Raw genomic sequence first — 23942 nt, 5'->3', positions numbered from 1 at the left:
GGTGAGCCATTTCTTGAGTGCTGTGACTAGATCCTCATGTGGGAAAGGACTGATAGGGAGTGCTGTCTTCATTCTGCGCATAAATAGTCAGATGGGGAGTATTTTATACAAGACCTGATACTTGAAGGTAGAATCATGAATTTATGCCTTAGATAGCCTTTCTCCTATAGGATATCACACTTTTCTATGTATTTTTTTTTTACATACTTTTCCTGTCATATTCCCANTGTCTTCATTCTGCGCATAAATAGTCAGATGGGGAGTATTTTATACAAGACCTGATACTTGAAGGTAGAATCATGAATTTATGCCTTAGATAGCCTTTCTCCTATAGGATATCACACTTTTCTATGTATTTTTTTTTTTTTTACATACTTTTCCTGTCATATTCCCGTTTGCCTAGATTTTAGAGCTTAGCATAATCAAGGCTGTGGAAAGTCACATGACTTGTTTATGAATGTTTAGAAGCCTGTGTAGAAAGATGCACTTTGAGTATTTCTCAGGTAGTCTGATCTGTGTTCTGATTTATTTTTTTTTGGCTTTAGGAACAGAGAACTTAGATATTTGCCTGAAAATTTTTTGTAAAGTATTTATATTCTCTCTTTCTCTGACACATACCTGCACGCGTGCGCGCGCGCGCACACACACACACACACATTTCTATGTGCAAGACAGTGATTTCGATATTTCAGATGTGTTAATAACCAGATTTGAGATTATATTTTCATTCTACCAAACTCTACCTCAAGAAATTGCTGCACGAGTCCATGTCTTTTTATTTCTTATATTTTAGGTTAATTCTTTATTGTAAATATCATGTAATTGCATCTTCTAGAGCCTTAAGAATGGGCAGATAGTGAGTGATAGAACTCAGTGAAGATAGTGTGTGCATGTGTGAAGTTTTGATAGTTTTTTGTTGTTGTTGTCTTCTGTGAGAAGAATTAAATAAAATGATCAAAGATTCTACGTGATACCTTGGTGGTACCAGTTTTGGTTAATTTGGAACCTAACAACAGCTACATAAATACCTTGTATGGTTGTTTCCTTTTCCTTTCAGCCGCAAAGTCAGAAATCAAAGGATAGCTTTAGTTGTTCATGTGTAGTTGATTCTTAATCTAAAAATTTCTGAAAGTAGCGAATGTTTTATGGTTTATGCTGCTCTGAGAGTTAATTACCTTAAAAATAGATTTATTAAAACTCAAAGACTGCTAGTAATCAATATCTCTAAAAATGGATCTATTTCGGGATAGTTTCCAAGCCACTATATGCTCATCTTTTTTTTTCCTTTTTCTTCCTTTGTGATAATAACAGATGATACAAGGAAATGGTATACATGTCAAGATTTTTCTGATTAGGTGAACCAAGTATATTTGGCTAACACCTCCTTGCCACTTGTTTTGAAAACTACCTTCTCTTCTCTTCTTTTCTCTTCTCTTCTCTTCTCAGTTATTCACATGTAACTGTCTACATGAAGATTGCTATCTGCATACGTCATTATGTTTTGCACTTTAAATTTCATTCTAAAATGTACTGACTGAATACAATCACCATTGTCACCTACTTTGATCAACCACAACATTTCTCAGTGTGGATTCTAGGGAATCCTAGATTTAAACATTTAGATATTTCAAATGTTATGAGAAAAAAAGATGGTTCTGTGGTGATGTAAGTTGAACTTCTTTGCTGCAGAGTGATTCAGATATTTATAAGTATGTTAATGTGCATAATGATTTCCTAAGAGAGAGATAATAGTAAAGGCTTTTCTGCAAAGAGTTTTATGCTTTGGGACTAACTGGCTTTCTTATTTTGGAGATAAGAAAACAGGCCCTGAGAAATTAACCAACTTGCTTACAATTAAACCTCCAGACTTTCACTACAGTGACATTCTAAGATGGGTACTGCTGAGACCACACCTTGTGATAAAAGTAGCCCTTATTCTGACTCTGGGATTGTACTTCTTATTTGTTTTGAATGACAAGAGATGTATTTCTGAAAAACTGCCCATGAAGTTCCAGATTTCCACCTGGGGAGTATATTGAGTTATTTACATTTTTTTCTTCCCTGCATTCTTTCCCTGAAAGAAAGAAAGAAAGAAAGAAAGAAAGAAAGAAAGAAAGAAAGAAAGAAAGAAAGAAAGAGACACGTACAAAAACCCAAATCATTATTATAGGGGATACCAGAGTAGGGTTTTAGAGACACACCTTGTTGCCTTGGAAACTTCATCCCCACACTAAAATTTCAGTGTATCTGTGGCTTTTGCAGTCTTATTTCTTTGGAGTTCATGTTCTTAGTAAATAATTTTAAATGCCAAGCATAGAGTATACATGGGTAAGTAGGTTGGATGTAACCCCATGACTTTCTAGAGCTCCTAATGTCGAATGGCAGAAAAGCGAAATTAAAGAAATAATCAATTTATCAAAAATAAACAAATTATGATAAATGTTACAGAGAACTATGAATTGTATAATAAAGAGGGGCATTTTCTTTTTTTTTTCAGAAAATGTTTAATAATCGATAGAACACTTTATTTTTGTTCTTCAAATTTTATTTAAGTTCTCATTAGTTAACATATAGTGTAATATTAGTTTCAGGAGTAGAACTTAGTGACTCATCACTTTCAGACAACACCCAGTGCTCATCATAACAAGTGCCCTCCTTAATACCCACCCATCTAGCCCATCCCCCACCCCCACCCCTCCTCCACCAACCCTGAGTTTATTCTCTATTGTAAAGAGTCTCTTATGGTTTATTTCAAGAGGGGCCTTTTCTAGCCAGAGGGTGCAAAGCAGGCTTCCTGGGGAAGTGACTTAAGCTGAGCCCTGTAAGATGCCTAGGTTACCCTTACAGGAAGGGGGTTGGAGGCAGAGCTAAGGGCAGGTTCCTTAGGGCTACAAGAGCTTGGCATTAAGAAGTGTGCAGAAATTGGTGTGGTTCTTGTGTGGGTAGTGCTTGAGCTGAGGTGCGAAATCTGATATGTGAGTGCACGAGGTTGCTTTCTTGCCCTGATGCATATGTACTGTTTGCCAACAAGAGCCATTGTTGTTGGTGTGCCATTTGCCTGGTGAGTTTTGATGTTCCTCTTGCCCTGTCATTTATATGTATAATGAAAGTAGTTTTCTATCATCAAAAAGTCTGGGAAAATGCTGCATACATTCTGCCTAGAAGTAATCACCCTTGTAATGAAAATAATCCTTTCCCAGAGACAAGACAGGCACCCAGACAGCCCATTCAAATAACTCTAGATAGTGATTTTTCCTGCATTCTTTAAGGCATCATTTAGAAGTGTCATCATTTAGTTGTGAATACTAATAAAGGATTAGAAATTATATATATACTCACTGACAAGAAAAAGGTAAAAGGTCAAGAAATAATTATCATAAGGGCGCCTGGGTGGCTCAGTTGGTTAAGCGTCTGACTTTGGCTCAGGTCATAATCTCATGTTTTGTGGGTTTGAGCCCCGCATCAGGCTCCGTGCTGACAGCTCAGAGCCTAGAGCCCACTTTGGATTCTGTGTCTCCCTCTCTCTCTCTGCCCCTCCTCTGCTCACGCTCTGTCTCTTTCAGTCTCTCAAAAAGAAATAAAACATTAAAAAAAATTGAAAGTGTCTATAGTGCTTTGGAATATTTCGTATTTATTATAGATTTTTAACATATATGAAATCGATTATAAAGGAATTTGCAGAATTTAGAAGAATATAATAGAAATTTGATTTGACATCATTATGCTTTCACATCATTTTCTGGTGTTTCCTTAAAAACACGTGTATTTGGGTTTTAACCCTATGCTTTACTGACCACTTTGTTTTTTTTGTCTTCTGCCTCTTCTAGTCTAATGGGATTGCAGCCGTCATTGCCATTTTGGTGTTACTGCTACTACTGGGCATTGGTTTGATGTGGTGGTTTTGGCCCCTGTGCTGCAAAGTGGTGAGTAAGGAGGATTTTCAACTCTACTCGTTTGTGAAGCAATGAGATATAAAGTAAGGCCTGAACTGTGAATCCATGCTCTCTTGTCAACAACAGTAAAGTTTCAGTTAGTGAATTGAATTTTAGTAGTTTTTTATGACTCTAATAAATTCTAGAAAACATCCATACCAATAAATGTTTCTTATAAAACTTCATCTAAAAAAACATTTCAAAATCAAGCTTGGAGGGAGAAGGCGAGAGGGTAGGAGGAGAGGTAGTAGGGATAAAGGGCTTTCTACTTTAGTACAAAAGAATTTCCAGTAAGTTGAATGATACTTTCTGTTGGATTCATGGAGAGAGGTTGATAATCTGTCAGGTTTTCTTGTCAGTGCTCATTGAATCTTTCATTACCTCTTTGGAAGATCTATTTCAGGACCTTCTCTGTTTGCCTCTCAGAGAAACATTTTAGAAATAAACTGTATGCAAATGTTAGGGTGTCTGTCACACAGGCAGTTTTGAAGTTATGATGGTGTATTTGTGTTATTTTTCCTGTTTGAGTAACGCCTTTGAAAGAATACAGGTTTATATTCATTTTCTATTGCTATTTTAAAAAATTGCAGTGCATTCCATGGTTTAAAGCAACACAAATTTGTTATCTAGCAGTGATTTAATCACAGATCTAAGATGGGTCCAGTGAGGCTGGACTAAACTGGACTAAGTTACATTCCTGTCTTAATGCTCGGGATGGGTCCCTAGCCTTCTCTGGCTTCTCGAGGCCAAACTCCTACCTTGTTTCCTCCATCTTCTCTCTCAGCCCAGCTGAGAAAGGACCTCCAATGTTCAGGAACCATGTGAAGAAATTGGACCCAGGATAATCTACCCCCTCAAGGTCCTTAACTTTATCATATCTGCAAAGTTCCTTTTGCTATGTAATGGACATTATTCATAGTTCCAGGGACATTTGGGGGGGGGGGGCATTATTCTGTCTACTGCAGGATGGAATGTTGAGTAATAAAATTCAACACATTTTAAGTAACCCAATTTAGATTGTTCAGGTTTCCTAATCATAGGAAAGATTATCTGAAGAAGCACTCATTCAAAGCATACCTCCTACTCAGTTTGAGGTATGCTCACGTTTGTATTCTTTTTATTGTCAGCACATTAGGTAGAATGTTATATTCTGTAGATCACAGTGGTGTTGTACCTAATATTACTAGATTGCCTCTCTTCTCCCCCACCTTTGCTGACTAATTTCAGCCTCCTTATAACTTCAGGCACTACTTTGCATCACTCCTGCATTTATTATTAATTGTACTTCATTCTGTTTTTGTGAGTCAGCTTTACAATCCTTTGTCTCAGAGCGGTTGGCCCATACAAGAGGTATAGAATTAACTCAGACAACGTTAGAGACAAGAAACATCCTGTCTCTTTACTGAACTAATCAGTCTCCTGTCATAGCAGTTTATGCTCAAATGGTTTCCTGTTGTAATCTCGATTATCCTAGATATGGCTATTTTTGGGTGGCTAGCATTCTTGAGTCAAATTGAAAGCAAAAAGGTGCCTTAATATGATGTGTTCTTGTTTTTTTAATTTATCTTTTGCAGTGGTGGATGTGCTTTCCATCTTTATTTTGCAGTTTCCTTTATTATTGATCAGATGGCTCAAAAGTGTCAAAGTATACGATTCATTTAAAGACCTGTGTGAAAACTAAAATGGGCTCTCTGGGACATTGCTAGCTGTGCTCAAATAACGATCTTGACCACCATTTTGGATGTTACAGAGAGGACTCGATCTCCAGGTGGTGAGAATAGATTCATTTTAATCCTGAGACTAGGGATCATGGATCACGAGAGATCACAAGGTGTATTTCTTTATGCAAAGCACAGAGGGATACCTTTAAGGTATGTTGTCAGGATGTCAGAATGGCCTTTTATCCTTACAGACATTATGAGTGCTTACTGATTTCTGAAACTTAATAGAGAGATCCCCCTGTATTTTACATTGATAACTATAGATAAAAGAGCAGCAGGCGTCGAGTATGAACTTATATTTATACTTAGGTATAAATGAATCATAGCAAATGTCTTCTAAAGTAGATTTAAAGCAGGGTAGAAGCAAAATTCTGTATTCAGCCCTTGGAATCTGTGTCAGTACTATATTAGGAACTGGGGGTACAAAAATGACTATAAGATGATACGGAAACTCATATTTTAATATGGAAACACAGAAATGTGGGCAAAGTATAAATGGAGGGGCATGAGTGTCCCCATAGCGACATATGTAAAGCACACTAAGAACATAGGAGAAGGGATTTACCAGAGTCACAGGATTGTTTCAGGGAAACCTCACTGGGCTGATGACTCCACACTGAGTTTTGAATAATGAATAAGATGTTTACAGTTGATGAGGCATATTTCAGATGAAGTGTGTGTGTGGAATTACACTGAGTTATTCTGGCATGCTTTGGGGAGCCCTAGGCTGAGGCTTTTACCTGGTGCGCCAGTGAAAGGGAAGTGTGAAAGACGGGTTGGGATTTAAGCAGGAATCTCATTAGGGAGGCTTCCTCTGTCTTTTCCGAAGTTTGAACTCCCCCCGGGAGGATGAGAAGCCACTGGAGAGATTTGATCAGTATAATCCCCTGAAAGAAGCTTTGCTTGGTTTACAGCAGTGTCTACCCAGGTCCGGTCCTGGTGGGGATTAAGTCTGTATCCTGCTGAGTTTCCATCAACAATTGAAATGGAAAGCCAGTGACAGATGATATGCCTTGGATATGGCCAAAGCAAAGGAGGGCTAACAAAGTGCATATAGGAAGGAAGATGGAAGCTAAGTGAGCTAGGGAAGAGTGAAGAGGTGATGTGAAGAAAAAGGGGCACAGGGACCATAGCCTTGTGACACAGTCTCGAGAGTGTCCAAGGGTGTTGTGGTGCAATTGCAGGATATTTGTTTTACTTTGTTCCTTTACGAGAATATGTTTGCACAATGCGGGACTTAGAACGTAGTTAGCTAAATAATTCTGAGCAGTTAAATTGTTAGGGATCAATTTAACTTTGACTGTCTGTTGTTGCCAGTAATATTACTTTCGAATGTGAAATGAGATGCATTTATTTCAGCTTGGTGTTGTACAGATTTTGAGTGTTTTTAAAGTACTAGTGGCAGGGCTACCTGGGTAGCTCAGTCGGTTGAGTGTTCGACTTCTGCTCAAGTCAATCTCATGGTTTGTGAGTTTGAGGCCTGCAACAGGCTCTCTGCTGTCAGCACAGAGCCCCGTTTGGATCCTCTGTCCCCCCCNNCCACACTCATGCATGCTCCCCCCCCCACCCTTTCATGTTCTGTCTCTCTCTCTCTCAAAAACAATAAACATAAAAAAAATAAAAGTGCTAGTGGCAAACATTTAAATTTAATATTTCTGAGGTGTCTGGGTGGCTCAGTCAGTTAAGTGTCTGATTTTGGCTCAGGTCATGAATTCATAGTTCGTGGGTTTGCACCCCATGTTGGGCTCTGTGCGGACGGCTCAGATCCTGGAGCCTGCTTTGGATTCTGTGTCTCCCTCTCTCTCTGTTTCTCCCCTACTCATGCTCTGTCTCTCTCTCTCTCTGTCTCTTTGTCTCTCTCTCTCTCTCTCTCAAAAGTAAATAAACATTTAAAAAATCAAATGTAATCTTTCAGCTGACACATGACTAAGAGCTTAAAAATGTTTGTTCTCAGGCACATTTAGATTATGTGAGTGGTCTACTTCCTTGAGGATCATATGCTCAGGAGCTCTTATAAAGATAGAAAGCCTAGATATGAAGCCCTGAACAGAGGCCCTAATATTTGTCACACATTCTCATTCAATCATTTAATATTTTATGCATATATCTTATGAAGTGATTTGTTCATTATTCAGAGATTAAAATTCCACAGATACCTGATCAATAACTCAAAAATGACAGTGTTCCTTGTACTTCAGACAGTGGCTCTCATTTTTTTTTTTCCCTGCCCCAAATAACCAGAAGGTCTCAGAGAAGTAGTGATAAGATTTCCCATGGCGGTGATTCTCCCTGAAGGGGAAGGACAAGGCTGGTTCTCCAGGATTCAGAGCCACTTGAAGAAGCCCTCGGGGTTGGATGAATAATGGTCCCTTAAGATATGCAGGTCTTAATTCCTGGAAACTGTGAATGTTATCTTCTGTGGCAGAAGGAACTTTGAGATGTGATTAAATTAAGGATCTTGAGCTAGGGAGGTTAGCCAGGAGGACCTACTGGTGGGCTCTAAATGCAGTCACAAGTGTCCTTGTAAGAGGGAGACAGAGGGAGATGAGCCTACGGAAGGGGAAGTGGCAGTGTGACCATGGAGGCAGAGACTGGAGGGTGCTGTTACTGCCTAGGGAATGATGACCATCACAGGAGCTCAGGGAGACAAGCAACAGATACAGCCCCGGAGCCTATAGAAGGAACCAGCTCTACTGATACCTGATTTTAGCCTTCTAAGACTCCATTCAGACCTCTGACTTCCAGAACCGTAAGAAAATAAATTTTCTGTTTGTCTTAAGCCATTGCAATTGTGGTGGCTTGTTGCAGCAGTGTTAAGAAACTAATACAGTTTTTAAAGGATTCTTCTCTTCCCCAGGGTTGGGAATGAGTGCCTAGGGCTATTGATTTGGCGCGTCTTATGTAACATGTTTTCCGAGCGGCTCCTTACAGAAACTGTTCATGGAGTACAAGAGGTTGTAAAATGGAAGACAATGAACTATTCTTCAAAATGTTAGCAGTGGTTCCAAGGCTATTAAGGAGTCAATATGCATTTTTAAAAATTAGAATTACATTTCTGTTTTGTTTTGAGTAACCATAAAATAAATGTGCATAATGTTTTATATACTGAGTAGAAGTGACTTTGTTGTTTCGGAGTGACAGGAAGTTTTGGAAGAAACAGGTTTCTGATTTTTAGATGTATCCAAGGCATATATGTTGTTAGAACCATCAGACAACCGGGATCCACGGACAGCTCTCTCGGGAGCTTGTTACTTTGCTAGAAGAGGCCAGTACCATCCCGTTCGTATTCAAAAGCTGAATCACTGAATTCCCTGAAAGCTAGAAAGTGACCATTTTACTCTGCAGGTGAGGCAAAGAATTTGAACATTTAACTCATTTAACTATCTCTGGAACTATGACATATACTCATTAGCTTGACTAGTTGGCATGAGGAACAAGAAACACACCAAAGTCATAAGTATCTCCTCTAGAATATTTTATATTAAAATTTTAACCAAAATCCTCAAAAAAGTTACCCAGTGGTACATTTTTGGTGATACTTAAATGAGATTAAGGTTAAGCGATTATTTATGTGATCATTTGTTGAACATTTCTCTTACTTTATAGCCTACTAATTTCATGAAATCAAGTATTGTGTGTATTTTATTCGTCGTCGTACAACAGGCATGTTATACAGCAAACACATCTTCTTTGAACTATTTCAATTCTTAAAATTAAAACACTTGACTTCTCTTTATCTGGAAGACGACTTCAAAATTGGGTAACCTGTTGCGAGTTTTAACCAAAATTCTGTCAACTATGGAGAAGCATTTTGCATGAGAGGATTTACGGTACAATCTTAGTTCATTGTATGATTTTCACTGATTTTATTTAAAAGGTATTCTTTATAACGTATATACAATAGGAGATGTGGCCTTTGCCATTTCTATACAACAGGAACTGAGATACAAGCACATAAGAATTTTTTATTATAATAAAACTCTGAAGTAGAAACAATTTAACCTTTGTCTAGTTGCTTCTACATATACCCCACAGGGGTTTCTAACCTGAGGATTGTGAACTTGGGTGAGAAAAAATTCCAACTGAAATTTATCATTTCCTACATTTATAAATGTAGGCTGCTATCCACAAAAGTGTTCACAGTTCTGAAGATTTTGTCATCAATAGTAACTGCAGGTATCCTATATCACATATAATTCTTCCGATATTTTTGAAATGTATTTTACAAGTAACATAACTTCAAAATCCGGGTAGTTCCCAGTTCTCATTATTTAAGGAATGAATAAAATAGTATATACTTCTATATCACAAATTTGTGTTGTTTTAACATAATTGGTCATTAGTTTTCAATATAATTGGATTCCTTAAAATTATTTTTTATTTTAACGTAGCTTAATTATTCTGGGAAGAGATCCATTGGTTCACCAGATTACCAAAAAGGCGTAGAATGAAAAAGGTTAAGGAAAAACCTGTGCAATAGAAAATCTGTCCACTTACAGACTACTTACAGAGCATCTGGGTGGCTCATTCGGTTAAGAGTTGGACTCTTGGTTTCAGCTCAGGCCATGATCTCACAGTATATGAATTGGAGCCTTGTATCAGGCTCTGTCTGACAGCGTGGAGCCTGCTTATGATTTCTCTCTCCTTCCCACTCTGACCTTCCCTGACTTGCTTTCTCTCTCTCTCTCAAAATAAATAAATAAATAAATAAATGTAAAAAATATGAGACTACTTACACATTTTGAATCTTTCATATCTGTTTAATGAGTATTTTCAAGGGAGAGATTGAGAGAGAGAGAATCATTTAAAATGCAGAACAGGGGCACCTGAGTGGCTCAGTCGGTTAAGTGTCTGACTTTGGCTCAGATCATAATTTCATGGTTCATGAGTTCAAGCCCTGTGTTGGGCTCTGTGCTGACAGCTTAGGGCCTGGAGCCTGCTTCTGATTCTGTGTCTCCCTCTCTCTCTGCTCTTCCCCCATTCATGCTTCTGTCTCTCTCTGTCTCTCAAAAATGAGTAAACGTTAAAAAATATTTTAAAAAAATTTAAAATGTTGCAGAATAGTGTCTTCTGTGTACCGGGGCTTTCCATGACAATTAGAAATCTGAAGCAATGATAGTTGGAAAACTTTATCTAGTAGTAATCATAGTAAAAGGACCTTCATGCAAAGCTGAAATTTTTAGGTACTGTCATTAGTGAATTATAGAGAGTGTTGAGTTTGCAAACTCTTCCGTAAGGGGAGAAGTTCTCACTTTGTGTGAAGTTATTTCTTACCATCTGTTTAAGAGTCTATATCCTGCTCATTGAGGATCCTCACATCCGTCCTTTATAACTGCTTTTCTTTAACAAAGACATCAGCTGCATCCTTCCTATTCCTTAAATTAAAAATGGGGGCCGAAGAGGTTAACAAAAATTTATCGTGTACTGAATCATGAGTGAAATATCAGAAAATATGGATGTTTTCATCATTGTTTAGCTTAGAAGTTGTGTTGAGCTCATGACAGATTTGTTTTGCTGCCTGATGGCAGAAATGAGAGTCCTATAGTTGTATTGTTTGGAATAACCAGACACTCTGCAGAATTACAGATGTAAGGCTAATGAGGTGGCAAACAAAGGCTTTCTGGAGTGTTGTCAATTAGAGTGTATTCTACAGCTGCAAATAAATATCTGAATATGCTGGAAATGATAAATGTTCACGTTGCTCTAGTGTCCTTGGCCAAAGTTCTCCATCCTCAAGGGAAAATTGCAAGCTCATTTTTCCTTGGAGCATTTAAGACATTACAAAAAGATCTCATAAATCTTGATTTAAAAAACCATTTTAAAAAAGTTATCTTTTTAAAGCTCAATTTGCTTATAAGTAAGTTGAGCTTTCATGATGAGGATATATCTGACTGGAGCTCCAAGGAATCGTTTTCTTAGCCAGCAGCAGCTGTGCTGTTCTTTCTAAATAGTAATAATGCTTCTATATTGCACTTGTCTTTTATTGTTGAGGAGGGCTTTCGGTGCCTTTATTGAGTTACTTTGAGAGTAGTCTGATTTTTTGGGAGGGAATGCACAATAAAACCGAAGTAATTTAAATTTTAATATGCCTTCTTTGCACCATTAATTAAAATGATTTATGTTTGGTTGCCTCCTTGAAATAGAGTGTGATGTTAGTACTTACAGCTTCCGTGGTGATGTTTTCCAACAGAGCATCATTTGCGAAAACAGGGTATCAAACTCTTCCTGGTATTAGTTTATTTGCTTTGACAGCAGCACCTTTACTTAACTCTTGGCAGAATACACTCTCACACTATTCTTCCCAGTTCCCATTTGGCATTTTAAATTATATTCATTGTCCAGACGTCCCACCAGCTCTTTATTTGTTCAGAGCAGGAATCTTTGATCATTGATGAGTATGTCAAGGAGAAAAGGAAAGGGCGGATGAGATAACTCAGACCGTATTTTAATCTGGATGATGAAAGCATCTAACTTTGTGAGAGTCAGGGAAAAAAACTTCCCAAAAGCGAATGTAAGAGAACGTTGTGTTTATGCACTTCAGAGGAAAGGCACCACACTTGCTCTCTGATCTTTTCAAAAGAAAGGGAGAATGAAAGGAAGACCCCCATATATTTCAAACAAACTTTTCTAAACACTGAGAGCGACTTCTCTATTGTTTGTGGGCTCTTAGTCACTTAGATGACATTGCTGATAAATTGGGCATTTGTTTTTGTCACTGGCAAGAATCAGTCCTGAAACATGACTTGATCTACAGGCGTTGTACAGTATCTTATTCTTTTTTAATCCAAGGCAGTTCACTGTTGACAGTTCTTTTCACTCTTTTCTGAATATTGGAACATATGATTGCATCAAGCTGGCTGCAGGCTCCAGTGCTGACATTTTCTAGCGCAAAGAATGCCCACATCACTCGAACATTTGAAAAGTGTTAATGAGCGGATCAAAAGGACTGTTGCCTGAAGCAGCTAACTTTTTTTTTTTTTAAGAAATCGGCTCTCCTCCAAACTGAAATCTTCATTCTAGCAGCTAAGTAGATGAGATGTAATCCTCCCTGATGATGATAATAACAAATGAAAAAAAATTGGAGGAGAATCAAACTCTACATATGGTTCATAAAGTGGTGAAAGTGTTTTCCAGAATCTTCAATACAGAACTAAAGGATGCTAAGTGGAAAAAAATCCTGGCAACTAGGCAATATTATGCCTTTTAAAATCTGCAAATTCTCATAAAATATGGTGCATATGAATACATCCTTTTCTGAAATGGATGTGTTCTTGAACTATTTAGTACAAGAATGAGATTCTCATGACTGTTATTTTTAATGTATTTACATGGACGGTAAGGTTTCTTTTTCTTCTGCACTAGCGTTGCTGAAATGTAGGGTTATCAGTTGGACACAAATTTTTGCCATTTTGGCTTTTGACCCAAATGGCTTCAGATTATTTTCACTGGCTTTTGTTACTTATGAGACCCTGTAATAGAGTGGAGGGAGGGAACATATTGAAACATCACATAAAAACCGTTTTATTTCCTGTTCCCAAGTTTCTAGGTCGGTGATGTTAGGCATATCAATTAACAAGCCATGTCTCTATAAAGTGGGAATGATAACCTCTATCTTTCATAGTTACTATAAGATTTAAATTAACCTCTATTTTTATCTACCTACCTACCTACCTACTTACTTATTCATCCATCTACCCATCCATCCATCTATCTATCATTCATGCATTCTAGCAATTAACAGATAGTCAACACATCTTAGGTCTTTTTTCTTTTGCATCCTTTCCCTTTGCAGTCCAAACCTTATTTTAAAAGGATGTCATGTGGCAGAAGAAATTGAACTCAGAGTTTGGAGATAGATGGACCTGGGTCCTGTATTTGAGTCCTAATTCTGTTTTCTCTTTGTGTATCCCGGGGCAAGTTATTGAAATTAGCATCTCCCTCTCCCTACATTTAAAATGGGGATAAGTTTGGTAACTGCACAGGGCTATTATGAGAATAAGAACAATATAGAGTGTGTGGCATATTGTAGCATCAATAAAGGGTTGCTGTTAATAGTCATAACAACACAGGGATGAGCCTTAGCTCTGGTTCAGTTTCTAAAGGCGCTATTCATTGTGGTGGTTGTGTCCCTTAATTTACTAGATGTAGTCAAAATATGATGTAGGTAGAGTTTTAAGGGCTGTGTTTCCATTGTTAACAATGTAGAAAATATACTTGCTAGAATTTCAAAACCAATTGAAATGTATAATGTCATACATTTAATTATAAATAAGATTAATTATACATTTTTGGAAAAAGAAACCCATATGTTCTTTTCTGGAACAAGGTGAATACAAATGCATATTGATACATAGCCTACTTAATTTTGGAAAGGCAGAAACAAAGACCTGGTGAAAAAAATGTGATATGGATTTTTTAAATGTCTTATCAGAAATTTCATGTTGGACATGACCTACAATTAATCAAATTTATTTCCCATATGAAGAAGCTTAGGACAGTCTAACATCTTCCCACCTGCCATTTAGTTAATTAGTTCTCTGATTTTATTGGTTGAAAGAGAAATTTGATGCTTCATTTTCTTTGAAACTAGCAATATTTTAGTTTCATGGGAACCTACATCCATCTGTTTATCATTTATATTTTTTTTCCTCAGTATTTTTCTTTAAATTTAGAGGTTGGCTATAAGCCTTTGTGAACATTCTCAGCTAGCTCCTTCAGGTTACTTACAATCATATTTTTAGTATCTGCTATTCTCAGAGCGCTTTATGAGGAACTGGTGATACTTACAAAGAAGGAGAAGTGATTAAACATTCCCAAATAATCATACTAGCCCAACTTAATAAATCATGAATGACTTAACTGTGCAGCAACATTTATTTTTAGAAGTTTTCAAGCTTTTAGATAAAGCAATACGATGCTGGGGGGATGGTTCTGTGAAAGTTGGATGGGACTTAACATGGAAAGGGGCATTTTATTTGGGGCAAGCAAAAGAATCTTCACTTTTTCTAGAGTAGCAATGCACATAGGACTGTTAGTAGATAGGATGTGAGGGCAGAACTGCATCATACAGAACCATTTGAACAATGAGCATAGAAGACCTGGCTCATGTATCTGTACTGAAAAGGAGCTTTGCTTTTCCAGGTTGTGACTGTTGAAAAAATGCAAAGGTGCTTCTTGTTAACCTGCTGTGAGTCTGTTGGCTGTGGTCATATGAGGATTTTATATTGAAACTCAATTTGTCCATATAAGCACTAAAACTAGATGCTGTGCAGGATAATGAATATGACAAGGGTGACATAAAAAAAGGATGAGTCATGGAGGAGGATTTTCAATAATTTTCAGGAGGATATAATATAGAACCAGGTAGGGATAACTGTTTATGTCCTCAGAAATATGTATACTAGTACAAGATGTATAGGTAATAAGCAGGGTAAATGTGAAATTCTCATAAAGAGATGAAAAGGAGTTCAGATACATCGTGGTCAGACTTATTGGAATGAAGGATGTGCCTTGGTCTTTTTCTAGTGAAAGAATTCTAGGGAGCACTTCAGGGTAATTTGCAGAGCTAAGAGTAGAGCATGATTTGTACAGATCTTCCAATACAATTCACTAATTCAATGAATTCAATAGTGGTTATTGGAACAATTGATCCATTTTGACCAGAGAAACACTTAAGCTACTGTTAGAAAAATATAGCTAGTTACACAGGTTAGAATCAGGGATGTGTCAGAGATAGAAAGACAAGATAAATATCTGATTTAAGTAAATAGAGCATGTGGACATTGATGCCAAAAAAAAAAAAAAAGCTATGGCAATTATTGACTACCAATCAGTGTTATCACTGTGTTATTAATTAAAATGTATAGAATGGAAGTACAAACTGGTGGGGGTGCATCTGTTTTATATGAGTACCATACATTTACTTATAATGGCTTGGTTACACTTAAAAAGCTATTATCAGTTCTGGAAACCCCACTTGGAGGTATTGATCAAAAGAATATGTACTAAAGAAATGGACCAAGGTGACCCAATAACTCAGAACCATTGCGTGAAAAATTGTTGTGATGTTTATCTTCCAGATGAGTAGGCCCAGTAGATATATGGTTATTATCCTAGTATTCAAATATAGGAACTGCCCTCTTCTGGTAGAAAGATTAGGGGTGTGTGTGTGTGTGTGTGTGTGTCCACATCCCAGGATCAGGACTAAAGACTGGAAACTATAGAAAGAGAGGTGGTTTGGCTTCTTTGGGGGGAAAAGCTTTCAAATGATGCAAATTCCTTGCCAATGGAGTCAATTGCTTTGTGAGGTAGTGAATGTCTCTTTATTACAGGAATTCAAACATAGTTGGACTAGAGCTTGGTGAGAAGTTGTCAGAATCTTGAGGTTTTGGTTGAGTGTGTATTGAAGAAGTTGGAAAATGTATCTCAACTCAGTATTTTTAAGGTCCAGAGAATTATGAGTTTATGATTTTGGGTGGGAACAGTGGGAATAGAATGCAAAGAATCCTTCCTTCTTCCCTTGTTCTTCTTCTCCTTCCTTCCTTCCTTTTTCCTTTCTCTCTTTGTCCCTTTCTCCCTTCTTTTTTTCTTCTTTTCCCACCTCCATCCTTTTCCTCTCCTCCTAACTTTTCTTTATTCCTTCCTTCCTTTCTTACAAAATAAGAAAATGCATCTGTGGCTTGATAACCTTAACTTTATTTTATGCCAGATCATTTACTAAGTACTAGAAAAACAGACATAAATTTCCTTCTCATGGAAATTACAGTTTTATGGAGCTGGATAAAATTATTAATTCTGATAAATGCTAGGGAGTTGATCTAGGGAACAAATAGGCATTTATGCATATGTGGGGAATCTTATCTGTGTTGGGAAGATTGGGGAAAGTCCTGAGTGGGAAGATGAGGGACACAGACAGAGAGAGAGAAATATTTCAAAAAATCTGTTGGACATGGTAAATGACTTGGTGAAATCATTTAGAAATGAAGAAGAAAGTATAGATTATGTGAAAATTTTGAGGCTGCAACTGGAAAGAATAATTAATTGAGTTGAAAGAAATATGGAAGAAGGGTTGGCTATTTTGATCATTTTGAGTGAGAAATGTTGATAGATCCAGTTTTACTGATTGAGTTTGAACATACAGTTTGGATAATGATATGTGGTGTTTCCTTTCTATAAATACACCTCTGGCTTGATAACCTTTATTTTATTTTACTACAGCATTGTTTTAAGTCTTAATCCTCCACTGACATTTATTTCTGGGCTAACTGTAAAAATTCACAGCTTTTTATCCTTCACAATTACTAATGGGAACTGAAATTTTTATTACGGATAAAATTGAATTAAATAAAAGGGCCAAATAGAAATAACAGCATTGTTTGTAACATTCAAATTTTTGAATAAACTAGATTCAGTTAAACTGTCAAATTACTGTCTAGTCACATCTATGTGGAGATTGGATCTATCTGAAATTTAGATCCAAACTAAAATTTGAACAATGAAAACATTATACATAAAGAAAAGTAAGAGTCAGTTCTCTCAACACTATCAATAGCATTACATATTAAAAACCTTTCACTATGGAAAATTTCAAACATATACAAAGAGAAAGTCTAAAATAATGAGTTCCCTCATGTCTCTTTCACTCAGCTTCAGTGATTCTCAATTTATGGCTAATTGTATTTCATCTATAATCCCTTCCACTTACCCATCACAAATTATTTTGGTGAAATATCAGAATCATATCATTTTCAGTGTATATCTTTACAAAGATGAGCACTCTCTTAACAACATATTCATGACTACAGTAATATACCTAAATAGTAATAATAATTCTTTGATGATATTCATTTTTAAAATTATTATTGTTTTGAACTTTTTAAAATGTTAAAACAGAATCGAAACATTTGACATTATGGCGAAGCAGTTATATTTTCAGACAGATTTTCCTCTGTGTCTAGAGACTTGGATGTACATCTAAATCATCAGAAACCATTGCCACTTGGTCAGTAACTTTCTATCATGATGATGTGAAAGTTGGCTACCTCATACTGGTAAAGGCCATTTAGATTAGATCTCAGGCTTCATTTCTGTCACATAAAGAATCGGCCATATACAGTGTAATGAAAGAATATATTGAGTAATGATTCACAGAAAAGGCATCTTCTTTAAGAATGTTTGTTTCTAGCTTAGAGGGTGGGGAAAGAGAAAGTGTTTATTTCCCCATCATCTCTTCCAAAGCAAGCTAACTTGTGCATTTTAAATTTGTGGAAAAGTCAATGGGTCACAGAAGGAAGATTTTGCTAGTAAATTCCTGCTCTGTTTGAAGGGACATACTGTAATCTAGTGAAAAATGGTTGCATTTTGACATTAGAAGATCCATTTAGTGAAACTTTGTGCAAGCTATTTGACAGTTTTTGGTCTTGTTATTCACCTGACAAACGAAGCTACTAAGATGTCTATGGCATCAAGCTAAAATGAATGAATGGATATGAAGGAGTTTTGTGAATCGTTAGGTGCCTGTTATCTAGTGTTGCCTAACAAACCACTCCACAAGCTAGTGTCTTCTAGCAACTAGCTCTGTGGAGACTGGCTCTGCCAGGAGATTCTCACTCCGGGGTTCTCTCCTGTGATTGCAGTCAGGTGGCACCTGGGCTGGAGTCATTGGAAAGCTCGACAGACCCAGGTCTGAGAGAACCATGCTTGACACTTCAGTTGGGATGGCTGTCATAGCTGGAGGTTGGCCAGGCATCTCTCTCATCATCCAACCTTTCCATAAGGTTATCCCGGGCTTCCACCCCCTGGCCTGATGGTCTCAGGATAGACTTCTGACAGCACAGCAGGCTTCCTACAGAGTGTGTGTCCCAAGGATGTCGAGGGAAGTGGAAAAGCTTCTTCTGACCTAGCTGCAGGAGTCACGTGGTAGCACCTATACTTCAAGCTAGTCAGTCAGAAGCTAGTTACAGGCAAGCCTGTATTCGAAGGGAGAGGTATCTACATTGAGAGGCAAGGTTCACACGGGACATTTTTGACACTACCACAGTATGTTATTAATCTAGTTATTTTTATACATCTTTGCTTTCTCCTTCCTATGCCACCACCAAAGTTCTTACATTTGATTGTTTTTTTTTTTTTTTTTGGACAGGTTATCAAGGATCCTCCTCCTCCACCACCTCCTGCACCAAAAGTGGTAAATAAGTACCTAATAAGTGATGTGGATACTTTTTTCTGTATTTAGATATTATCAACAATTATGATCAATTACTTTGTAACTATGAGACCTGTTATTGACTTCTGAATTTATGAAAATTAATTGTTATTTTTCATCTTCTTATGACTTTTTTTGTGTGATCAAGGAATAGGACCTTCAAAACCTGATAAATATAGACTGACCATGAGGATCAATAGTGCATAGAGATTTACTTTACTTTTTATATCAATACATCAATAGTCCTGATGTTACCTATTTATAAAAAGCTAGAAGATCCAAGCTGGTAGTTTAAAGATGTTATTCCTGTCTTCAGAATGATTCTTACTTTTATATTACACTCTTTGTTAGCCAAAATTGGGTTAGCATCATGAAATATGGAAGGTAGTAGTGTAGTGCATTTTCTAAGCTTCTCAGCTGCCTATCCTTTTAGTACAAATTTTGCAGTTTAACTTAACATTGTATGTTGATGCTTAAAATGATTACTGGAATGCTGTTCTAAATTTAATGTCTTTTTAAATATGAAGTGATGTATAGAATTGGAAAAGCAAATGATTCTCATAGTTAGGAAGCAACTTCTGGTGACCTGGTAAAATAAGGGAGGTCAGTATTCTGTAGAATTCCACTTGAAATTTATGCATGTAAGCCTAAGTGCATCTACATGCCCTCTACATAATTGCTACTACATTTCTTCGATGTCAGCGGCATTATTTGGAGAAAAATGTTTAAATGTGAGTTTGTTATGAAAAAACAGTATTTTAAGAAATTAATTAAACCCATGTTTAAAAACTTGTATCTCCGTAGGAAGAAGAGGAACCTCTACCCACCAAGAAATGGCCCACAGTGGATGCTTCCTATTATGGTGGCCGAGGGGTTGGAGGAATTAAAAGAATGGAGGTTGGTATCTTTAAAAAAAAAAAAAATGCCGCTGCTAATATGAACATGTAATTCTAGAACTATTAAACCATGGAAACTGCACTTTTCACAACTTAATACTATCCAATTTTATTTAACACTGGGTCTTTTTTGGATAATTTTTTTCTATGGAATCATCCTGGCCATTTCAAAACTGTCCAAGAAGAACTGAATTCATTTAGTCAAAGCATTGCATTGATAAGACGTTTGAACTCTAAAAGGCAAAACAAAGTTAGAATTTTTCTCACTATTTTGGAAAAAATTACTGCAGACAGCATCAACTTTGTAGAAGCCAACCACTTAAAGTTGCAACAATGCTTTTCTTTGAAAGGATCCAATAGTTATGTAATATTTAGGGATAAAAATGTTAAAATATTCAGTAATATGGGTATGACCTAATCACAAATGTAGAGGAAGAACATTGAAGGGTTTATTTATTTATTTATTTATTTAATGTTTTTTATTTATTTCTGAGAGAGAGAGAGGCAGTGTGAGGAGGGGAGGGTCAGAGAGAGAGGGAGACGCAGAATCTGAAACAGGCTCCAGGCTCTGAGCTGTCAGCACAGACCCTGATGTGGGGCTCAAACCCACAAACCGTGAGATCATGACCTGAGCCAAAGTCGGATGCTTAACTGACTGAGCCACCCAGGCGCCCCAAGGCTTTTTTTTAAAACAGCTTTTAGTTACCACTTATGAACAATTATAATTAATTTAATTTGTTTTTTTAAGTTTACATATTTATTTTGAGAGCGAGAAACAGAGAGCATGCACACATGAGCAAGTGCAAGTGAGCGTGAGTGGGGGAAGGGCAGAGAGAGTTGGAGAGAGAGACAGAATCCCAAGCAGGTTCTGTATGGTCAGCATGGAGTCCGATGTGGGGGCTTGAACTCATGATACATGAAATACATGACCTGAACCAAAATCAAGAGCCTGATGCTTAACCGAATGAACCACGCAAGCACCCCTATCATAATTAATTTTATATATCACTTACAGAATGTATTGAACTTTTAGACTGGCTCAAATTGAACTTCAATATTATATCTTAAAAATGAAATGTGGTCTTCTTCACACAACAGAAATCGCTTTCAAAGTGATAGATTAATTAATAATAAGCAATTATTGCCAGCGCTGAGCCCTTAGCAGCAGTGTAGATAGGCCAGCATCCCACCTCATGGAATAGTTGGAGGAGTTTTGTCATTGGTAGGCTGACTTTATTTCGAAACACAAATTCTGGCATTTCTTCCTTATTAGTTATCCTTTAACTCTACTTCTTGATAAGAAGGAGTTTTTATATCTTCTGCACTTATTGCACATCTCCTACCACCGTACCTGCCTTGTTGTATCACTGCCAGCAAAAACCAGGAAGCTAATTAAGAAACAGCCTCAGAACTGTTGCAGTTATCTCTTTTCATACATTTCCATAAAATTCAGATTCACCAGGAGAGTTTCCCCTTTTCAGAATAAATTTCAGTATGCTTCTGAAGAAGTGGTTATTCAAGCCATCAGATAGTGATTCTCACTTTCTTGACCACACAAAATGTTAAAATAATGCACACTTTCCGTAAAAGCATGCCACTCTATTGCAGAAATATCCTCTGAGACAGGTACCTCATTGCTAATAAGCCCTGGAAAAAGCAGGTGCTAGAAGCTATTAAATTTGTCTTTTGGCAAAGATGGTGTGTATGTGTTCACATGTGAGTGATTGAGAATATCAAACAGTCCACAAGAATATCAAACAGGCTGTGTTAGCTCTTGTTGTCTGACATAGAACCAAGAACACTTTCCTTCTGCTTACCTGTGTTGTGTCATTCAAGGCTTGGAGGGGTGGGGGAAAGAATAGACTGCATCGTCTAATGTATATGAAAAACTTGTAGCTAAAATAGTTACCAATGGATATCCTAATATTGTCTATCTCAACTTATTTTTAGCTTATTTCGTCTCATTCCAATATGTGTATGTAACAAATGAGTGCAAGGGAGAAAGTTTTGACAAGACAAAGTACAAAATGTTAGTAGGTTTCTCTGGATGGAGTGATTTTCAATTTGTGCTACGTATTTCCCTATTTTTTCTAACTCATTTGATAATGAACATGCACTACTTCAGATTCAGAATAATACATTTAATTCCATTTTAAAATCCACACATATAAAATACCACATGACTGTGATATATGGATATGCTAGGAAGTGAGCCTTAAATGAATAATGTTCTTGCTGAAAAGACTAGGAATTATGCCAGATTTTTGTGAGTCCAGTATTCTAGTGTACTAAAGATTGAGATCTCTTTCTAAAGGGTAGGGGTGGGGGGAAGTATACACATGAACTCCTGAAGAGGTCCTGAGCTAAAAAGTCAAAGGCTTATGTGCACTCTTGAGTAGCTCACATTTCAAATTTCAAGAGTTATTAACTCTTAATATGTGACTGATATTGCCTGTCCTTTTCAGTTTAAGAAAACTTATGGAAAGGGCTCACTGTTAATAATTGGGGTGCATTTTAGTTTTGGACAATTTTGGCTGCATTGTATAAGGTGTTCATCAATGGGATGGTGATGGGAATGAGAAAAAATGAGAAAGGAAGTGTGAACATTACAAAGGGTAAACAATATATAAAAATACACAATAAAAACTGAATCAAGAATTAAGCACCATGAAATTTACTCAAACCTGATCTTACCTAAAGTTAGGGAAACTAAAAAATATAATCTGTTTTAAAACCATGCCTATTTAACCCTGGAAAGTATTTTCCTTAAAAAAAAAAAAAAAACCTCTAAGTAGGAGAAATAAATGGAATTCTAGAAGTTATGTGCACATCTGAATTACATGTTATTTTAAGCCAGGATAGGGATTTTACATAGATTTTTTTCTTACTCCTCCTTTAAATTAAATATTTAAACATTACGGTAATGGCAATTTGCAGAATGCTGGAACTGAGCTGATGTTAATAACAGCTGTTAGCACAACTGATCCACAACACCTAATGACTTCAAATGTGTGTTTCTGCCAATTCAGCGTGAAACTGTTTTTGTTTCTTTTCTCAATTCTGAAATTGCTCCTTTATGATACAACCTCCTAGTCATCCAAATATACTCTGGCAATTATGGAATTTTATTGTTTATTATGAAAGCCAAGTAGAGTTGGAAGGATTTAGCAATCAAGCTTGCACTTATTTTTTTCTTCCATAGTAAAAAAGCCACGTATATTAATTCTGCTAAAGTTCCCTTTTAGCAATTTATTCTTGTTTATTTTAAATCCTTTTTTGACTATCTTAAAGTGGTTAAACTAAAATATTACAAATTTATACAACCAAATGCGTATATGTTTACAGGCATACCTTGTTTTATTACACCTTACTTAATTGCGCTTCACAGATACTGTGTGTTTTTAGAAATGGAAGGTTTGTGGCAACCCTGCATTGAGCAAGTCTGTCAGGGTCATTTTCCCAATAGCATTTGCTCACTTAATGTCTTTGTTTTATGCCTTGGTAATCTTGCAATATTTCAAACTTTTTCATTATTATTATATTTATTTTGATGATCTGTAATCAGTGATTACCGCTTGTTAAAAGTTCAGATGATGGTTAGAATTTTGTAGCAATAAAATATTTTTACTTAAGTTATATATATTGCTTTTTTAGACATAACACTATTGCATATTTAATAGACTAATGAACAGTGTAAACGTAACATTTGTATGCCCTGGGAGACCAAAAATATTCATTTGACTCATTTACTGCACTATTGAGTTTATTGTGAAGGTGTGGACGCAAACCTTCCATATCTCTGAGGTATGCCTATAATTGCTTTGAAAGTTTTAGGAGAAATCTATGAAGTATTTCCTAATTTTAGACTTTGAAACGAGAATTATTTGTTTTGTTCTTTGTGATTATGGTGATAATGATGATCAAATACCTACTTTAAGAACTAACACTAAGGATTTAATTAATGTATTTCCTTTAGACTTCACAGTATATAGTCTTAATAGTTGAGTCTCTAGAAATACATTGAGTCAGAACTCCAGTTCAACAACTTCTTCATGTTCTTTATCTGAGAATGGTGCCAGTGATACTTGAAGGAAGAATATGATTATCATTACCTCTGAGATACCAACTGTGAAGGCTAACCTGGGGAGGGGTATATGTTAAATCCATAATTTCTGAATAGATCTAACCT

At 36.6% G+C, this 23942-nt stretch overlaps 1 protein-coding gene across 2 annotated transcripts in view; it reads left to right on the top strand.

The window, feature by feature from the left end:
- The window catches only part of ANTXR2 (ANTXR cell adhesion molecule 2), a 148052-nt gene that overhangs the window by 65031 nt on the left and 59079 nt on the right, over positions 1-23942 (top strand). For both annotated transcript variants that reach the window (XM_077752814.1, XM_077752813.1), the window contains 3 exons: positions 3828-3923; positions 18795-18839; positions 19662-19754. In XM_077752814.1, coding sequence (XP_077608940.1) covers positions 3828-3923; positions 18795-18839; positions 19662-19754 — 234 coding nt within the window. The remainder of the gene's footprint in view (positions 1-3827; positions 3924-18794; positions 18840-19661; positions 19755-23942) is intronic.

The sequence above is a fragment of the Crocuta crocuta genome, unplaced genomic scaffold (genome assembly GCF_008692635.1).
Source record: "Crocuta crocuta isolate KB4526 unplaced genomic scaffold, BGI_CrCroc_1.0 scaffold674, whole genome shotgun sequence".
In the NCBI taxonomy this organism is placed as follows: Eukaryota; Metazoa; Chordata; class Mammalia; order Carnivora; family Hyaenidae; genus Crocuta; species Crocuta crocuta.
This window is presented reverse-complemented; position numbering and strand designations above follow the sequence as displayed.